The sequence below is a fragment of the Heloderma suspectum genome, chromosome 5 (assembly GCF_057233095.1).
Source record: "Heloderma suspectum isolate Gila_16-S chromosome 5, 16-S_ref, whole genome shotgun sequence".
In the NCBI taxonomy this organism is placed as follows: Eukaryota; Metazoa; Chordata; class Lepidosauria; order Squamata; family Helodermatidae; genus Heloderma; species Heloderma suspectum.
In genome coordinates, this window is record NC_139462.1 from 64888039 (window position 1) to 64907050 (window position 19012).

A 19012-nucleotide genomic window follows, 5' to 3' on the forward strand; every position below is an offset into this window, starting at 1 on the left:
TATTGTACTTTATTCTTTTAAATATTTATATTGTGTTTATTATTTTTAACTGTTTGTATGGTATCTTTGTTGTTTCACTGTTTGTAATCCAACCAGAAAACTCTGGTTATTGGGCACTTTAAAAATATAATAAGAAAATATTAGACTAAATTAACTTCTTAATATTTACAGTATGCAGGACTGATACTACGTATAACTATCCCTTTAAAATGCTTATACTGTTAATATTAAAATTGTGTTATAGATTAAAATAATTTGCACTGTACATTACTAATGAACAACATTACTAGTTATTTGTTATGCAATTCTATTTGTAAGTACTGTTTAAGAGGTACAAATATGCAACAACATGATATATTACACTTTATTGTACTAGAGATGCTAAAATACTAGAAGCAAACTTAAACCAAATTTAACTGAAAAACAAAGTTGAATAACAGGAAGGGGGAGAGCCATCTTCCCAGATACACTAGCCCTGTGCTCTCTCTAATACAGCTGCTACTCTGACACATTCTGCTATCCGAATTCACTATATAGAATTCACTATATATTCACTATATATTCTCACTGAAAAATAAAATCTCAGGTTTTTGCATTACCTCTTAAGAAGCATTTGTAAAACCTGGGAGTTGTTAACGTCTTTGAAACTCATGGCTGTATAGAAATTGGAAGATAAAATATGACTGGCTATGTTTTCAATTTCACTATCTCCAGGGATTAATTTGAACCAGGGTTTACCCATGGAATTTGTGCAGAGCACTTAATCTCAAACATCTGAAATTAAGGAGGGAAAAGACTTTTCAGAAAGTTTGGCTTCCAGTTCAGAAAGTTTGGCTTCCAGTTTCAGACAATCTCAACCCCTAGAACTCTCATTTTAGGAAACAAGAACTATACAGGCATTATCTGCAGCTCTTAGCAATGCACTTAAGGGCACAATCGTAGGCATGTTTAGACAGAAATAAATCCTACAACTCCAGCATCCCCTAGCCAGCATGTAGGAGTTGCAGGACTTATTCCTGTCTAAACATGCGTAAGATTGAACCCTAATTCTGTTTTCTCAAACCCCCACATTTTCTTTTATCATTGCATCATTTGTTCTCACAAACAGTTAGAGAAACATTACCATTATCATTTTTGACATGTCCTTATGATCTGGTGATCCATTCTTACCAGTATGATTCCTTAATCCTTTCATATTGAAGACTTTTGGTGATATTGTTCTTAGTACTATTGGTATAGTGTACTCTTCACTGCACTTAGAGCATTTTTAATAACTGTTCAATTAAAAAAAAATATTGGTGGAATTAAACCCATTAGATTCTGTAGCTCTTTGTATATATTTACTCTTCAGCAATTTATGAGCTTTCTATCTACCGATCCAAGAAGTAGCTTTAAACCAGAAGGAACTCTACTGTCTTGGACTTGTATTTGCATACTGACATGTATGGGGCTTTAACTGGTAAAAGCATTTTTAAAAATCCATATTTTAGATTATGATTCTCTATGTGCTATTGAGACCAAATATTCAGTTTTTTTCAGTTCAACATGTGATTTACTCACTTTGTATAGTGCTGTTATTTTTACTCCTTATTGTTTAATATTTAGATTTTTTCATTTAATTGAAAAAAAGATAATTCTACTGAATGCTGGTGTATGTCAAAGTTCATGGTTCTGCCACCACCTCTTGTCATTTTCTGTAACATTTGTACGACTGTTGATAGATCACCTAACCATGTGCACAATGTGTAGAAAGTGCTTTTTAATGCATTTAGTTCAACACCATCATCTACACTTCTGTAAAATGACAGTGTAATTTACATTTTTTTTAAAGGAGAAGAAGAGTTCATACTGTTCAAAATGTCTAGTATGGATACTCTGAATTATTTTATATAATTGTTATAAATCTATTCTATAAATGTGTTGAAGAAGGTGTTACATTTACTAAAATTGAATTCAAAGAACTGAACTTTTAGGCTTGCTCTAAAATCCTCTATAACCAAAATAGTTTGAAAAAAAATGCTTTTAAAGAATCTGTTCATGCAAAAATCAATTGCAATTTCTTTTAATATTTAAAGTGCTGATTTGGAAAGGTTCACAGATACAAACATAAGTAAATTAGATTTTTGAATTGCTGATATGAGACAAGAGAGCAGCTCTGTATTACCACAAGCAACCAGCACATATTTTCGTCTGTCAGGTAGTTGACAAACCCCCAGGTAAGCAGCATAGACAGAAAGTCAAGCCATCCTAGATGACTGCATTCAGTTTGGCAGCTCACATACCTACCATGCACACGCTGGCTAGGTTTACACAACATGACAAATTGCGCTAAAGGTTGTTGTTGAGCCATGGTTTGTTGTGTTGTGTGAACCAACCACTCAAACAAACCATGGTTTATTACCCATGAACTACTCAGGAAGAGAACACCTGTTGGCTGTTGGGCTGTGAACTGTGAGTTATTTGTGGTTAACAAACCATGGTTTGTTAGTGCGGCTGGGTTCACACAACACAACAACCCATGGTTCAGCAACAACCCACTGTTGAACAATAACCCACACTCAACCTTTATCATGCTGTGTAAACCCAGTCACTATGTCACTATGACTACAAGTCAGAGAAAATACAAAATACCAACACAACAGAATATTGAAGGGATCAGGAGTTTAGCAGCTGAATCCGATCTACAAGGTTAGCAACCCAAAAGAACATGTAGAATATTTCTAAAGGAATGTGAACAAATGCTAGCAAATCTAAAACAATTTACTTTAAATGAAGTGTTTTATAAGTGACCAACAAAGGAGAGAAATTAATCTGAATTTGCTCGTTACAGATAATCAAAGCTGCAGCAGGGAAGTTACCTTCCTTCATTGACAAGCTCAATGAAAGCTAGGCCTGCATTCTTCTGTATTGAGTTCTGCCATTCCTACAATACAAAAGTGACAAAAATTAGAAGAAATCAGGTAATTAAAAATATATTAAAGAACACAAATATGTTCCAATTAACTAATAACAATAATTAATTAAAATTAAGCAGGTAACAAATTAAAAACAACAAGTACAAACAAATATTAGAAGCATCAGTAAAATACTACAAGATATCAAAACCTTTACTCAAGATACATATGCACAGCTTTAATAAAAGGGGAATGGGTGTACTGGCTAAGTATGTCCAACACTTGCAGTACGTGTTGGCAGAGCACTTCAGCTGATGATCATCATCACATCAGTCCATATGGATAACAAATACTGTTAAAAGAGCAATTTGATCTAAAACATAAGATACTGACTGGGTTTGGATGTCTTGATAACCCATGATAGGTTAATTAAGCCACGATGGCTATGGGGACAATTCCGCTTTAGCGAATGAGCATTACATCTCTATGAAGCTTGGTCTTGACCCTGCAAACCTCCAAGGTTTTATAGCCACCTTGGACTTTTGCTGCTGTCAGTGTCAGGGCACTGGGTTTTGAGAGAGCATCGGGTGCCTCCAGACTAGGAGAGGTTGTGTGTGGAGTTTGGTCCCGATCCTGCAAACCCCCAAGGGGTGTTTTAGCCACACACCCCTTTTTGCTGCAATTGGGATTTTCGCTACTTGGTGAGCAATCGCACTGGGTTTTGATGGAGGATTTGGTGCCTCCTGACTGGGAGAGGTTGTGTATGAAGTTTTGTCTGGATCCTGCAAACTCTAGTGCTTTAGAAGTGAAACAGCACCACACTGCTTGGACGGGAGGACTGCAGCAGGACCAGGGGGCGGGGGGAGAGTCAAATTACACACAGCAGCTTAATAGGCTACTCACAGTAGCTTATTAGACCAGTTGTGTGGCAGGGCATCATGGTCTATTTAAAATATAAGCTACTGCGAGTAGCTTATTAAACCACCATGTGTTATCATAACATCCAAATGTGGCCACTGGAATGATATCAACTAAATGATATAAAATCATTCCTCAAAATCAGTGACATCTCTGAGGAAAAACAAACCCTTTTTTCTTGATTTTGATTACTAATTTCAAGAAGTTGCTTCTTTTTCTTTGACTGATTTATCACTCCTTTATAATCAAATGTTTTTATAAAATCTTGGCTAACAAAGCTTTGGAACTTCAAGAGATATCATCTGATACTGGATCAGGCTACTGTTATCATGGCAATATTTCAAAATGAGTGACTGACATGAACTAGGTTCAGACAACACGATAACTCACACTCAAGGGTTGAGTATAGATTGAGTGTGTGTCGTCACTGAAACATGGGTTGTTGTTGAAACGTGGGTTATTATGCTGTTTGAACCCAGCTGCAATAACAAACCATGGTTTGTTAACCATGAACAACCCATAATTCACAACCCAACAAACCATGGGTTCTTTTCATAGGTTGTTTGTGGTTAACAAATCATGGTTTGTTTTCACAGCTGGGTTCAGACACATGATGACCCATGGTTCAATGACAACCCACATTCAACCCATGCTCAACCACTGAGTGTGGGTTATCATGTTGTCTGAACCCAATCATAGTTTCCAACAGGATGTTTGAGGAGATGTCTCATGGTTTTCCCCTAAGCATTCTCTCAATTTCTCAGCAATCTGCATCTTGAAAACTAGAATTAGATTCAGACTCTATTAGGTAAATAGCAAGAGGCTTTTGTTTGTTTTTTGCTACCCTGGATCTATATAGCAATCAATCATAATTATGTGTTGTTGTTGCTACACATTTTGGAATATACACTTCATAGTACCACACAATCTTGGGCACTAAAGCAGCTGTTAATCCTGTGTAGGCATTGCTTTTCTTTTCCCAACATGCCTCTTCACTTGTTTTAGCATTCCTTCACAAAATATTGGCAGGAGAAGTGCAGGATAAAAAAAGAGCAATCATTTTCTTTAAATGACATCATGCACATATTTGTGTCAGCAAACAATGTCTTTCACCTTAAATCACATGTACTATAGTACTTCAAAACTTAATTACTGAAGACAGAAGTTGCCAAAACTAAAAAGAAAAAACATTTATCATGTCTCCTTGTAGCATAACTCCGTATATCATAGACAATTATCAAAGAAGACATTAGTCTAAACAAATTTTTATAACCCACAAGTGAATGTTCCCCTAAGCATGCTTTATAGTGGCGGGGGTGGGAGAGAACGTAATAGCCATTGACTTTCATGTTTAATTCAATGTTTCAATGCAGAACATATATCCTGTACTATAGTTACACTCACGGAGCCGACTGCATTGTTATGTCAAGATCTTAGTTATTCTTCTCCCTAAGGTGCTGATGAAAAACATGTTAAAAGCCTCAAAGCCTGACCACTAATGTAGCTGAATAACTGCAGAACACATTTCAGCACTTTCAAAAGGAAGGACTGCAAGAGGAGATCAACAAAGTCAATAATTTCATACCTGCTGTAAAATGAACTTAATTGACTACCATTTCCTATGTCTATAAAATGTTTACTTCCTAGAAAACCTACTTCTAATGTATATGATCATAATGTTCATACAATATATAGCAAATGTATAATAAATACTTAATATTTAAATGCTTACTGACAAAAATCGTAAGTAGCTCCTAAAATGTAAATACTCTTAAAGTGCTAAAAACAAGTTTGCAGGGGGCCGACTGGGGCCATGGATGACACTGATCTAGACCTGAAAGGTGTGTTCTCAGTCTCAGGAGCCTTGAGGTCAATTCCTGGAAATTAGAGCTGGAAGCCGGAGGCTGATGTGTAGCAGACAGAAGGCACTGGTCCCTTGATGAGGCAAGGGCAGAAGGCCAGGAGTCTAGTATTATACCAGGCCTGATCTATCCAGAGACTTCATACTTCCTGCCAAATGCAAGAGATGACACATACACCCATTTTCTCTCTTTTGTCTGAAGACAGCTCTGAAGCTTGCTTACGCGCACACACACACACACACACACACACACTCATACAATGTTAGAATTAGAAGAGACCTTGGAGATTTAGCCCAACCCCCTCCCTACTCAGTGCAGGAACCTTGCAACAACACACGGCATCTCCAACAGATGGTTGTCCAGCCACTACATAAATACCTTCATCAAAGGACAGCCTGCCACCTTCAAAAGCAGCCTGTTGCTGAAATAGCTCTTATCATTAGGACTTTTTTCTTAATGTTTAGCCAAAATCCATTCCCTTGACATTTCCACCCATTACTTCTAGTTCTACCCTTTGGAGAGACAGAGAACAAGTCTTATCCATATTCAATGTGACAGATATCTGAAGACAGCTAACAAATGCTTCCTTTTAATCCGATTGCACAGAGAGTTCTACTCACATTCTAGCAAATGCAAGTAGCATTCCTGTTCAGACCGTGCCAGTTCAACACAGCAAGGTCAGAACTGAGGGGATGGGACTGGCACACACAGAGACATGGGGGGTCAGGCCAGCGTGCACAGTCCCCTTCCAGTATAAACTTTAAGCCCTCACATGTTCTCTTGAACGCCTGAACAGGGCAACTGTAGTAGAAGCAAAACACACCACACCTTTACACTAGGTGGTTTGGCCTCCACCAACAAGGAAGAGGGGATATTCACCCAGTTTGTGTACACACACACACAGGAACAGTTCTCTTCCTACCAATATCACTGCAACTATGGGTTTTCCCTCCACAAACATATTGGGGCTGTTCACACAACACGCTAATCCACACTCAGTGGTTGAGTGTGGGTTGTTGTTGAACCCTAGGTTGTTTGTTGAACTGTGGGTTAGCATGTTGTCTGAACCCAGGACATTTTCTGCAGGGTGGCTTGCTAACCATGCAGTGTGGCTTATTTTTCTCCAACAAGCCACCCTGAGAACCCAGGGTTTGTTGTTGGGTTGTTCAGGGTGGATAACAAGCCACACTGCATGGTTAACAAGCCACCCTGCAGAAAATGTCCTGGGTTCAGACAACACACTAACCCACGGTTCAACAACAACAAAAACATGGTTCAACAACAATCCACGCTCAACCACTGAGTGTGAGTTACCATGTTGTGTGAACAGCCCCATTGACTGGGTTTGCATGATACAAGAGTGGTTAATAAGCCACAGTAGCTTGTTAACCATCCCTGTGCCTGCTGGTCTCATGCCAGCTGAATTCCCTAATTACCTGTTCCCTGTCTGTTGTAGAGTTGCTGGATGGTTTGTTAACCACCCCATCCAGCCACCCTCCTGGGTTTGGAATTCACAACAACATGATGAGGGTAATTAGGGAAATCAGCTGGCACGTGACCAGCATGCGCAGGAGTGGTTAACAAGCTACCTTGGCATATTAATCACCCTCATGTCACGTGAACCGGCTCATTGCCTGTCAAAATAGACACTTCAAAGGACGAAATTAAACAAAACAGGGAATGTGTGAAGATAATTAATTTATTTTAGAACACTGAACAGTATTATTGCAATGTATTAACACTCTGAAAAAAAAATCTTTATTAATATAACCTGCGCTATTAACATTTGTCCAGTTACCATTTAATCATTTCAAATCTCTTTTAAATGATTAAGGGCACAATCCTATGGCCGCTAGACAGTAGCTAGACAGCCATAGGATTGGTTGGTGTCTGGGAACCGACCTGGGCGCTCATGCTCTGAGGTCAGTTCCCCGAGAACTACCTCCCCACCACCTTGTAGGCAACGTGGATCATCCCTGGGCTCCAGGCTCATAACAGCACCACGGAGCAGGGAAAAGGGGGCTTTTCTGAGGCGGGGAGGGGTGGGGAGTGTGGAAGTGCTGGTACAATGCTTCCTATGCGTCATCCAGCCTCCCCACCCCATGCTCCAACGTCCCACAGCTAGACAGCCAAAACTGGCCATCTATCTGCAAACGCAGGGCAGCTGGAGCGTGGAGAAGAGGATCCCCCCTGCACTCCTCCTGCCATGCACTGGATAGGCAGTAACCTCTGAGTTCAGAGGTGGCTGCCTATCCCGATATGATTGCTCCCTCCATGGTACAGAAAATGGGGAGAAAAAAAGAAACTTAAACACTACTTTCCATTAAGAAAATGCAAAAAAGGATGACCCCAAAATCTGACAATTTTGACTAAGGAACTGGGCAGGAGGGACTAACAAAGTACTACAGGGCATATTCTACCTCAAACTTTCCACTCCTAAAGAAAACTATCCAAAGTTTTCAACAGGTCTACTATAAACAAGGCAAGAATGGACATAAAGTAAAAAAAATCAGCCGAGAACACCTTAAAATGCAACTGAAGTGTTCAGCAAACCAAGGGAGAGAGGGCAGCTTCATGGGCCGCTTCTAAATCAACTTACTTAAAATCAGTGCAACTTATCTCTAAGCAAATAAACTGGATTGAGAATTTAATCCCAAGGATATGCATGCAAAACTTAAACTGAACTGAATTTCTACAATTTATGGATTCTTTGTGGGTGCAGCTTCCCAAATTATACATGGAGCTTTGGGGTTTGAACTAAATGCTTTGTCTTTATAGAATAGAATAAGGATGTGCTAAATCGCTTCCATCCAGAGGCGTCGTACTCCTTTCTTGGTCACTAGCATAGCAGTTTTTCCCTGCTGCCATTCAGGAACCAGTTCTTCCACTTCCATTTCAGGATCTAGCTTTTCTAGCTCCATCAGCTGGCTTAGGAACCCAGACTGAAGAACACACCTTCCAGGCTTCAATTCAATACAGCCACTCAGAGCCCCAGCCCAGCCCCAGTGCCAAAGTATTTCTCCATTCACCTGACTGAAGAAACAACTGTGTACATGTACTTTGAAAGTATTTGAAGCAGTAAAGCTACCAATACATTGTTTAGGGGCAACCTCTACTCCTAAATGGCGCATTAAGGTTTTGGTGTTTAACTATATCTGAAGGGACAGTATATAAGGGTTCATTTTTGTCAATTACACAGGGGAGTCACTTTTCACAAAGCTCTGAGGCATTAATTGTCAGGAGCGCCCTAGCTGCCTCTTGCAGTCCCCTCCAATAGCCAACTCAGGACACAGACGACGAGGATTCTTTCCAAGGCTTTATTCCTTTATTACTTATGACTCTTACAGATACTAATCACTAGCGACTAAGCAAGGAACTGCATGGGGTAGATAGCAGAGTAGCCTAAGCTCCAGGTAAGGCAGTTAGTCCCTGTTTGAAGGAGAACCACGGGAAGACTCTGAACTTATGGGCTATGGAGAGATCCTCCCTCTTTCCCTCGGGTCCTTGGGACGCGATCGTTGTTTGAGCGCCAAATGAGCAGAGCTCCTCCTTTCGGCACCCTCCATCTGTCGCCGCTCCCTGCATCTGCGCCGAGCGTCCAGCAAGCCCCCCTCCAGCGCTCTCTCACTGCCAGGGTCACTATCTCTCTCAGGAATGCTGGCAAGAGGAATCTCTGCCAGCTGCTGTGCTTCTGAGAGATGAGCGAGCTCCTCTCCCACGGATTGCTGTTCTTCCTCAGAATCAGAACTGCTCTGGGGCTCTATGGGCTCAGTTTCCACCCTGACATTCATTTAGACACTTCAAGATGAATTAAGGGCACAATCCTATCCAGGTTTAGACAGAAAAAAAGTCCTAGTACTCTGGCTGGGGAATGCGGAGAGTTGTAGGATTTTTTTCTGTCGAAATATGCATAGGATTGCACCCTTAATATTTTAATGTAAATACTTTAACGTATAGGTTGAACTGGTATGACAGTCTATACACACTACTATGAGGAGACAGTATGCTTAGCCAAGCCACATTTCCCCCCTAATAAACAGAGGATTTGATTTTTAAAAAGGGGTGATAAAAGTTGTTCAAAGTCCACCCACTTAAACGTCCTGAGCAGATGATCATCATTAAGCCTCTATCAAGCTTCTATGTAGTGAATTGTACAAATGTGTTCTATTAGTACATGGCCTGACTGTTTGGCAACTGCAGTCCTCAAGACAAATGGCAGCTGCTGCCCTCTGAGGTCTGAAGTCAAGTCTTTAGGGAATCTCAAAGCCCAAATGGAAAAGAAAAAGAAAAAAAAAGGCCTGTTCATTAGAGACTGCTCCAGGCTAAAACTTTCAAGGCTGCCATATAGGGGCTAATTATTTTTATAAGACTTTAAACTATAGAATGTGCCCAGGTATAAGAAACAAATACCTTTTTATTCTATTACATTTAATTACACATTGTTTCTTAGAAATGCTATTGCCAGAATCCAACTTAAAGATATAAAGTTATCCAGCTTTCCTAGTGACATTATACTAGATATGTCTAGTTTTTAACAAAAATTTAACAAAAAAGGACTTTGTTATGCCCCCTTTTATTTCACATGACATATCCCAAGGAATAATATATGCAGGTGTATCTATCGGAATATGCTCACACATGACACAACGGCCCACCTGGTTCCCATGACACAACAGCCCATGGGGGCTATCACATTGTGCCCCGCGGGTGCTGTTTTTGCATGGTGACCATGGGCACCCTAAAACAAGCTATGGGCTATCTGATGGTTGTCTAACCCTCAAACACCTCTGCTGCATGGGTTCACATGACACAACAAGCCACAGCAAGCCGGGCACCTGTGGATGCCATGCAAAGGTGGTGCCTGCGGGCACCTGGCACAATGCAACAGCGCTTTCAGGTAAATTAAGCCATGGTGAGCTGTTGTGCCACGTGAATGAGGCCATTAAGTCATGATCCAGTTTGTGCCGTATATATGCCTATATGCATTCTCTGTGGGATTCCCCATGTGGGATCAGTGCTCATGGGAAAGGAAGGGGATGATGGAAGTTCTGCGTGTATTCTATGACCCACCCATTCCCACTTTTCTTTTCTTACATCAAGATAAAGAAGCATGGAAAGAAACCCTGAAAACAGTATTATGAAAAAATTGTACGGGGGTATTGAATTCCAGGAACAGATAAATCTGTGTTGAACATTCAAAGCCAAATTCATATCTCCAACACAAAATATTGATCAGTAACAAATCTTTTTAAAAAACATTGCATTAAGAGTGCATCAATGCACATGAAACAATTATTAGAATCATTAGCTCCTAGAAATCCATTTAGAGAAAGACCATTACAACTGTAGCCCTTATAGAAAAACAACATTTGAAAACAACTATAGTAGCTAAGTTAGAGAATGGAAAATGTAAAGAAAACAGATTGAGAATGATTTATATGAATGCATAGTGCTGAAGTTAATTACAAGTAACCCAATAAAATAGTGCCTTTATTATTGTACAGCAAGTAATAGCCTTAGACGCAGAAAGCAGAGCTCTTTCTGCTCTTTTTTGCATGCTCAGTCCCACAGCACACTACATTAAGAATTAAATAAGTTGTAAATATGTCATACAGAAACAGCAGTTTTTAACTAAAAGCAGAAGACTCCCCTGCTGTTTAACCATTCAGTGGATTCCACTCTGAGCAGGCTTCCTATAAACCGGTGTTATATCGTTGTGTAGTAAATACCTGAAATTACCTCATAATGAGAATTTAATTTCAATACTTAAAGGGAGAGTTCAATTTGCAACAAACATTAGCAGACATTGGACCTATGAGTTACTAGTTTATCTTTCAAAGGAATAAGCACAGCTTTCATAGTATCAAGTCATGTATTGATAAAATTGTTGTGTTTTAAATACTATCTTTATTCTTTCCAACATAAAGACGTCTCTAAAAAGCTGTACACCACGTAATGGCTGGGTTCACACATGACTACACAAAGAAAACCCACAGTTTATTGTTGGGTTGTGAACTGTGGGTTGTTCATATGCTTTGTTAGCGTGGCTGGGTTCACGCTACACAACAATCCATGTTTCAGCAACAACTCATGGTTCCAAAATAACTCACACTTAACCCACACTCAAGCCTGAGTGTGGGTTGTTGTATTTTGTGAACTCAGCCAACACATTTATGAAATACATCTGTGGTCAGGCTCAATATTCAATATGCCTCAGGATTTTTGCAATCACTGGTGGTAGCAAAAATCAGAGTAAAGATATATTGGACTGATGCTATCAACTTGTATACTTTCTTATTGGGTAAGCATCTAAAGGCGCAATCCTGTGCACACTTAGACAGAAAAAAGTCCTACAACTTCCAGCATTCCCCAGCCAGAAGGACTTTTTTCTGTCTAAACATGCATAGGATTGCACCCTAAATTATCCAAGTGAACTAGACGTCTGGGCATTTGTCACATCGATATTTCCTTTTTTAGCAGAATGGTTAAATCTAAAATTGTGCACTTTGGGTTAAAATTACGAAACTTGGCACTCTTATGCATCAATCCAAATTTTAAAACACTGATATGGCTACCAGTAAGTAATGCCCCCCTCCTGCGGGCAAGAGACTGATAAATATGTTCTCTTTTTTAGCTCAAGAACAAGAAAAAAAATTCTTACCATATGTGATTAATAATGCTGAACATGATTTTTAGCAAGATCTATACCCCAAGGGATGGAAAATAGGTGGAAGTCCTATAGCAATCACGAAGTTTAGCATGTAACCACAATTCATATTGGCCTTACCCAGGGCTGATTCTGCCATGCAGAAATACAAATAAAAATCTGCTTAAGGAAGCACCAGCAAAAAAAAAAAAAAAAGCCGCTTCGGTCCCATGGTTTGTTTGGCCACCCAACACTATAAAGCATACAGCCACCATGCCAATTATGGCAAAAATGTCTATAAATGTATAAGGAATGGGGGTGTGCTTTCCAACCTAAGTTTCGTGCCACCATAAATCATATATGAAAGGAGAGTGGCCTCAACAAGACGCCACAGCATTACATCCAGCCCAGGGCTTCAGTGGGGCAAAAGACACTGTCAAGTATGGCCCCCTCCAATAATACCCATGGTATGTAGAAATGAATACAGAACTGGAAGTATGCACCCCACAATAAGGTTTGGGCCATCCCAAACCATCCACCCCAGGAGAATAACCTCTAGAAGCTGGCATACCATTGCTTCCAGCCTAAGGCTTTCTTTAGTGCTAGCCACTGCCAAGTGGCTAGCCACCATGCAATTAATGGTGGCCATGCAATTAAATGCCATCTTGCAATTAATAGCTAAAATACGTATAAATGAATAGAGAACTGGGGCTGTTCATTCCAAGCTAAGCTTTGGGCCACCCTAAATCACACATCCCCAACAATACCATGGTGTTACTTCCAAGGTATGTACTACTTCTGTTTGATAGAACCAGTGAATTATGCAAAGTCAATGAGGCAAAGCCACATCTGTTTCTAAGAAGATCACAATCCCTAGAAAATATTCCACCTGCATAGAGGCTCCCAAGCAACATATAATGTGCACAATCTATTAGGGGAGAGATGTCTGGAGAAAGGTATTTCAAAGAATTATTCAAAATTATTCAAAGAATTATTTCGAAGAATTACCAAATTCTGCAGACCAGGGTTGGGAAAGGATAGGTGGATCTCCATGGCAAACAAAATGGATAACTCTTGGCTCAACTCAGGAAAAATGCTGATGAGACATATAGAGGCCTATACAAGTATTGCAGAACCACCCTTAAGTGCACTGTCCTTTGCTACCATGAAATAAATTTGTTTTCAGGAATATTTTCACTCCAGTAACAGCAGTGATGTTATATACTTCATAGAGTGAATGTGCCATAAACATATCTAAGTTTTCAGTTAAAATTTATTCATAAAATCGGCACATGACCCGAGCCATATTTATATCACATAAATACATCTGTGCCACGCACACTATCAGCTTGCACATGGAGCCAAGATGAATGCAAGTTATTTGGGGGTTATTAATGTTTGGTGTTAATATTAGGTCAATGACAGATATAAAATGATTTCTCAGAAATTTTATCTTACATTATTTAACAACTTTTTTCTAATGTTGTTGGTTTTATTGTCAGCTTTTATTGTTGCTTTTATTTGCTATTTTATTGTGTTTAAGTTTTATTGCTTTTAATATTTTAACTGTTTTTATGTATTTTATTGCTCTGATCTGCCTTGGGAGGGCTTCTGCCCTGAAAGGTGGAGACTTTTTAAAAATACATAAATAAAAAATAATGAAGCACTTGTATGTATATTTATTTAAAGAGACGTTATAGGATTTCATATTACATTGTTAACTTCTGTAAACCGCCCAGAGAGCTTCAGCCGTGGGGCGGTATAGAAATGTAATAAATAATAATAACAAAACAACAACAACATACACACCCCTTTTTGTGTTTTTTGTCTATGTACATTAATTTTAAATGCATCATCTAATTCTATTAGGATCTTATAATCACGACTAGGGAGGTAGTGGGCTCTCCCACACTGGAGGCGTTCAAGACAAGGCTGGACAGCCATCTGTCAGGGATGCTCTGACTTGGATTCCTGCATTGAGCAGGGGGTTGGACTTGATGGCCTTGTAGGCCCCTTCCAACCCTACTATTCTATGATTCTATGACTGGGAAAATTCTCTAGATGCAGAAATTTGTTTATAAGCAAAAACTATTTAAAAAATTCAGAACAGGAGTAGATGTGAGTAGGAATCCATGTTAGGAAATATTTAGGCATTATCATTGCATATCCATGACAACTTGGATGCTTTCTACCTCACGTATACAATTCAGTAAAAAATAAATAAATCCTTGCTTAACCACTCCACTATTAAGAAAATGACACGAACTGTCGTTAATATGTTCTAAACCTATAAAAGTCATTCGTTCATTTATTTGGAAAAAAATGTGTAGCCTGCCTTTTGGCTACAGCAGCCCTCAAGGCAGCTTACAATATAGTTAAAATGGATACAAATTTATACAATATAAACAACATACAGAAAATCTGAGAGCTAAAAAATCAGAGCACCACTAAAATTGTGGCTTGGTTTGCACATAATGACTAACTATAGGTTAAACAACCCATAGTTAGTTGGGGCATGCTGGAGTGTGCTGCTTCCTGTGCACTCTGCACTTCTATTGTGCATTTGATTTCATCAACAACGCAAGAACACCCCTTTCCTGGGTTGGTTAATGTGACATCCAAATCCAGAATTCTGGGTTGCTGAAAGACGAACAACCCAGAGTTTTAACCCATGGGTTGTTGTTGGGTTAAAACTCTGGGTTATTTGTCCCGCAACAACCCAGAGTTCTGGGTTCGGACATCACAACAAACAACCCAGGAAAGGGACTGCTGAAGAAATTGGATGCAAAGCAGAAGTGGCGAGTGCATGGGAGTGGGCACACTCATTCTCGCACAGCCACAATAATTCATGGGTTAAACAACCCATGAACTGCCGCTATGTATATAAGTGCAGCAACAGGGACAAAAGTTAAAATAATCCAAATGTGTGGTGAAATAAAAATGTCTTTACCATTTGCCTAAAGACTTAAGAAAGGGAGCTAATTGATGCTCTTTACAATTATACCAGCCTTGTATTACCAATGGTGACCTCATTTTCCAACTGCTATGTTTATGTAGCCAAAATGGGACCTTCAACATAGACAAGGAAGGTATTGTCAGGAGCACCCTAGCTGCCTCTTGCAGTCCCCTCCAATAGCCAACTCAGGACACAGACAACGAGGATTCTTTCCAAGGCTTTATTCCTTTATTACTTTATGACTCTTACAGGTACTCATGACTAGCGACTAAGCAAGGAACAGCACTGGGGAATGATAGCAGAGTAGCCTAAGTTCCAGGTAAGGCAGTTGGTCCCTGTTTGAAGGAGAACTGCAGGAAGACTCTGAACTTATGGGCTATGGAGAGATCCTCCCTCTTTTCCTCGGGTCCTCGGGATGCAACCGTTGTTTGAGCACCAAACGAGCAGTACGCCTCCTTTCTGCGCCCTCCATCTGTCATCGCTCACTGCGTCTGCGCCGAGCGTCCAGCAAGCCCCCCCCCAGCACTCTCTCAGTGCCAGGGTCACTATCTATCCCAGGAATACTGGCCGGAGAAATCTCTGCCAGCTGCTGTGCTTGTGAGAGAGGAGCGAGCTCCTCTCCCACAGATTGCTGTTCTTCCTCAGAATCAGAACTGCTCTGGGGCTCTATGGGCTCATTTTCCACCCTGACAGGTATCAGCACACTCAGGAAACCCAAAGGTTTGAAGAAGTAAAAAAACAAACAAACCCTACTAGGAAGCACCACCATCACCACCACCCAATGAGGAATGAGTATGCTCAGTGGAAAGGGAATGCTGACTGATTGTTGGAGAGAAATCCAGGGGAGGACAAATGGAATGGAATATGTTGGGAAAGTGCTGGCTGGCAGGCAGGCATCTGAACAGGAGTGCTCCACACCGCAGTATTTTGTTGCCAGTCCCACTTGCGTGTGTGTGTGCGTGCACGTGCGTGCGTGCGTGCGCAGAGAGAGAGAGGGAGCGCAACCACCGGACAAGGCAGTTATGAGAATTCGTTTCACCAGGCACATCTTTGGAATTAAATATAAACCTTTCTCTATCTGAAAACAAAACAGAAATGAGAACAAAAAAGTGGGTACAAATACTTTTGAGGGGAAGTGTCCTTTCAAAGTAGACAAGTGCAAATATGGTTGTGCCTATTGTCATTTGTAATGCCAGATTTAAACCTGCTACACATAAATAATTTTCCCATGAACGTGGTTTACACTGCCAGTGCCAAGTTTAAAAGGCATGCACAATGTACGCAGCCACATATGTGAGCAGCATAAATAGGCCCGTGATCTGCGACCCAAGCAAATGCACTGCTAACACTGCATGCATATAGGCCGGCACATGCAGCTTTGTGCATTTTAAACTAGTCATCCATGTGGAAAGCCTACACAGGTAAGTGATTTACATGTGGTAGCGCTGGGTTTAAAATTGGACCTGGGTAGCAAGAAACGATCTAAATTGCTCCTATATTTATAATTTGGAGAGGGGGCACAATTGCTGCCATACTTTCTACTCTTTCACAGCCAGAGCCAGCTTACACCCACTCCCCTAGCCTAGCCCCTCTTGCAAACCTCTCAAAAACAGAGAAGCTGTAAAACAGCAGGTTCTCAAATTAAAGCACACTTTATTTTCAAGGGTCTCCACACTCACAGGCTGACTTCCTGTCAGGAAGGGCTCTATTTCACTACCCAGCCCAATCAGCAGGGAGCTCACAGAATTAAGGGCCAGTTGATATTACTTTGTTTTACATTTACCACCCATGAGAATATTGTTCAAAGATTCAGTTTGAAAGCCAGCATGGTATCATCCTTCTGACTAGACTGCCAAACCGCAGGGTGTGCTCTCTTAGCACAAAATTCACCTTACATGGTTGGGGGAGTTAAGTCCTAGTGTGCGGGTGAAGCAACAGGATGCCTTAAAGTTTTTTAGGGGGAAATTCTTGCTTCTGTAGCTAAATTATGACCTTTTAGTTCTTAACATCTGCAGTGGGATATTTTGACTTACAATTGCTAAGATAGTTTTCCATATATACGGCCTCTTACTGAAGCTATGGAATTTTTACATACTAGAATAATGCAATTTTATCTCTCTCGGTATGGCTACTAAAACAATAAAGTAAAATCTGGGGGAGAAAACCATCTACATACCACACCACTGCTTACTTGTATCCCATGTTAAACTACTGCTCTGGGGGCATGTTGAATATGGACCTCCTCAGGCATAAGACTTCTAGGATTCAGGCTATGGGTCTCTACACTTATAGGACATGGTAACATTTTTAGAGCAGCCAGGCTGCTCTACACACACTTCCACTCTGTTGAATCCAAACATACTTTTCCTCTTCAGGAAAAAAGTATGCCCTGGGAGACAAAAATGGTTCTGCAAGTTTGAAACAGAAGCCAACTTTTAATGTGTTCAGACTGGCCTTCCATTTAATGAGCTAAGACTGGCCTTCCAAGAAATTCTTCCTAACCCCACAGTAATTTTGCACATTACCAAGTCTGCTTTTTTTTTCATTTATTATGAACAAATAAATATGTGGTTTAAATTGGGTTATTAAGAGCCAGGCAGCCATCTGCAGCATGAGGGAAGGGGCAAGACTGCCATCCAAGCCAGCATATTTGATTCACTGGGATTCTGCATTTCAGTGGCGAAAATAGGGGAAGCTGGGCTCACACCACACCTCAATAATTCATTGAGAATTCTGTTTTCATATTATATCTGTCTTCATCCAGAGATAAGAGCTGGGCTGGTTCTCAGTGGCTTTTCTTGACTTTTGTGGGACAACACTGATGGAGGTAAGCTTGCTCTCCCCCTCTGCCCATGTATTTGGTAGTGGTGGTGGTGGGGTTAGGGGGTCTAGCTTGAAACTAGCAGAATGGTCTTTTCAGAATTCAACCATGGAGAGAAAAATGTACATTTACATTTCATGCAGCAAGAACAGCTGCAAAGCAGCCTAATTTCTCTGTAGGTATGACATTTGTCTTCACTCTGATTCCAGGGCAAGTCTATGATGGACCCTAGGAACTAGCACATTTCATACAGATCAGGGGAGTTTCTATTAATCATGGTTATCCCATGTTGAACCAACTGAACCATGCTATGTTCCAAAGAAGCTAATTTAGCCAGATGGGCAGGAACACACAATTTCTGCCATGTGAGCACCCAAACAGTGAAAATCATTTTCCAGTATTCTCAACCAAATTAGGGAACCAACCTACCACAGTAAGTTACAACTCGGTAAGAAGCTATTTGTAGCACAGACATAGAATGACAGGTATCCTGAATGTCCAGTTTCAATGGACTTTTTTTTTGTCTGTGCCTCCCTCTGGGTGGGAATTGAGAATTACCCAAAGAAATCAATGGAGAAATCAAGGATGTCACTGCAGCTGTAAATGAGTAGCGAGTGCCCGCCTCCAAAAACACCAAAAGTAGCAGCAAAAATAGGAATTCTGGAGGACTTCTGCTCTTCTTTTGCGTGAAAAATGTTTGGAGGTTTTAAAACATGTAAAAAGCAACATGTCTGCATGTAAATCAAATGAGCACAAGGCTTCTGCATGCAACTGAGCACAGGATTTGGACTGTGAAGGGTGGTTCTGATGGGGAAACCTAACTAGATGGATCTATGATGCAACCTGCTGCTTTGTGTGACTGAGTTTTGGCATGAAATCTAAACGAGCCTTGACCCATCTCTGACCTGAAGTATT

At 40.4% G+C, this 19012-nt stretch overlaps 1 protein-coding gene across 5 annotated transcripts in view; it reads right to left on the reverse strand.

Moving 5' to 3' along the window:
• The window catches only part of LRBA (LPS responsive beige-like anchor protein), a 518402-nt gene that overhangs the window by 341266 nt on the left and 158124 nt on the right, over nt 1-19012 (reverse strand). For all 5 annotated transcript variants that reach the window (XM_084856247.1, XM_084856246.1, XM_084856243.1 and 2 more), the window contains exon 35: nt 2859-2923. In XM_084856247.1, the coding sequence (XP_084712373.1) occupies nt 2859-2923 (65 nt within the window). The remainder of the gene's footprint in view (nt 1-2858; nt 2924-19012) is intronic.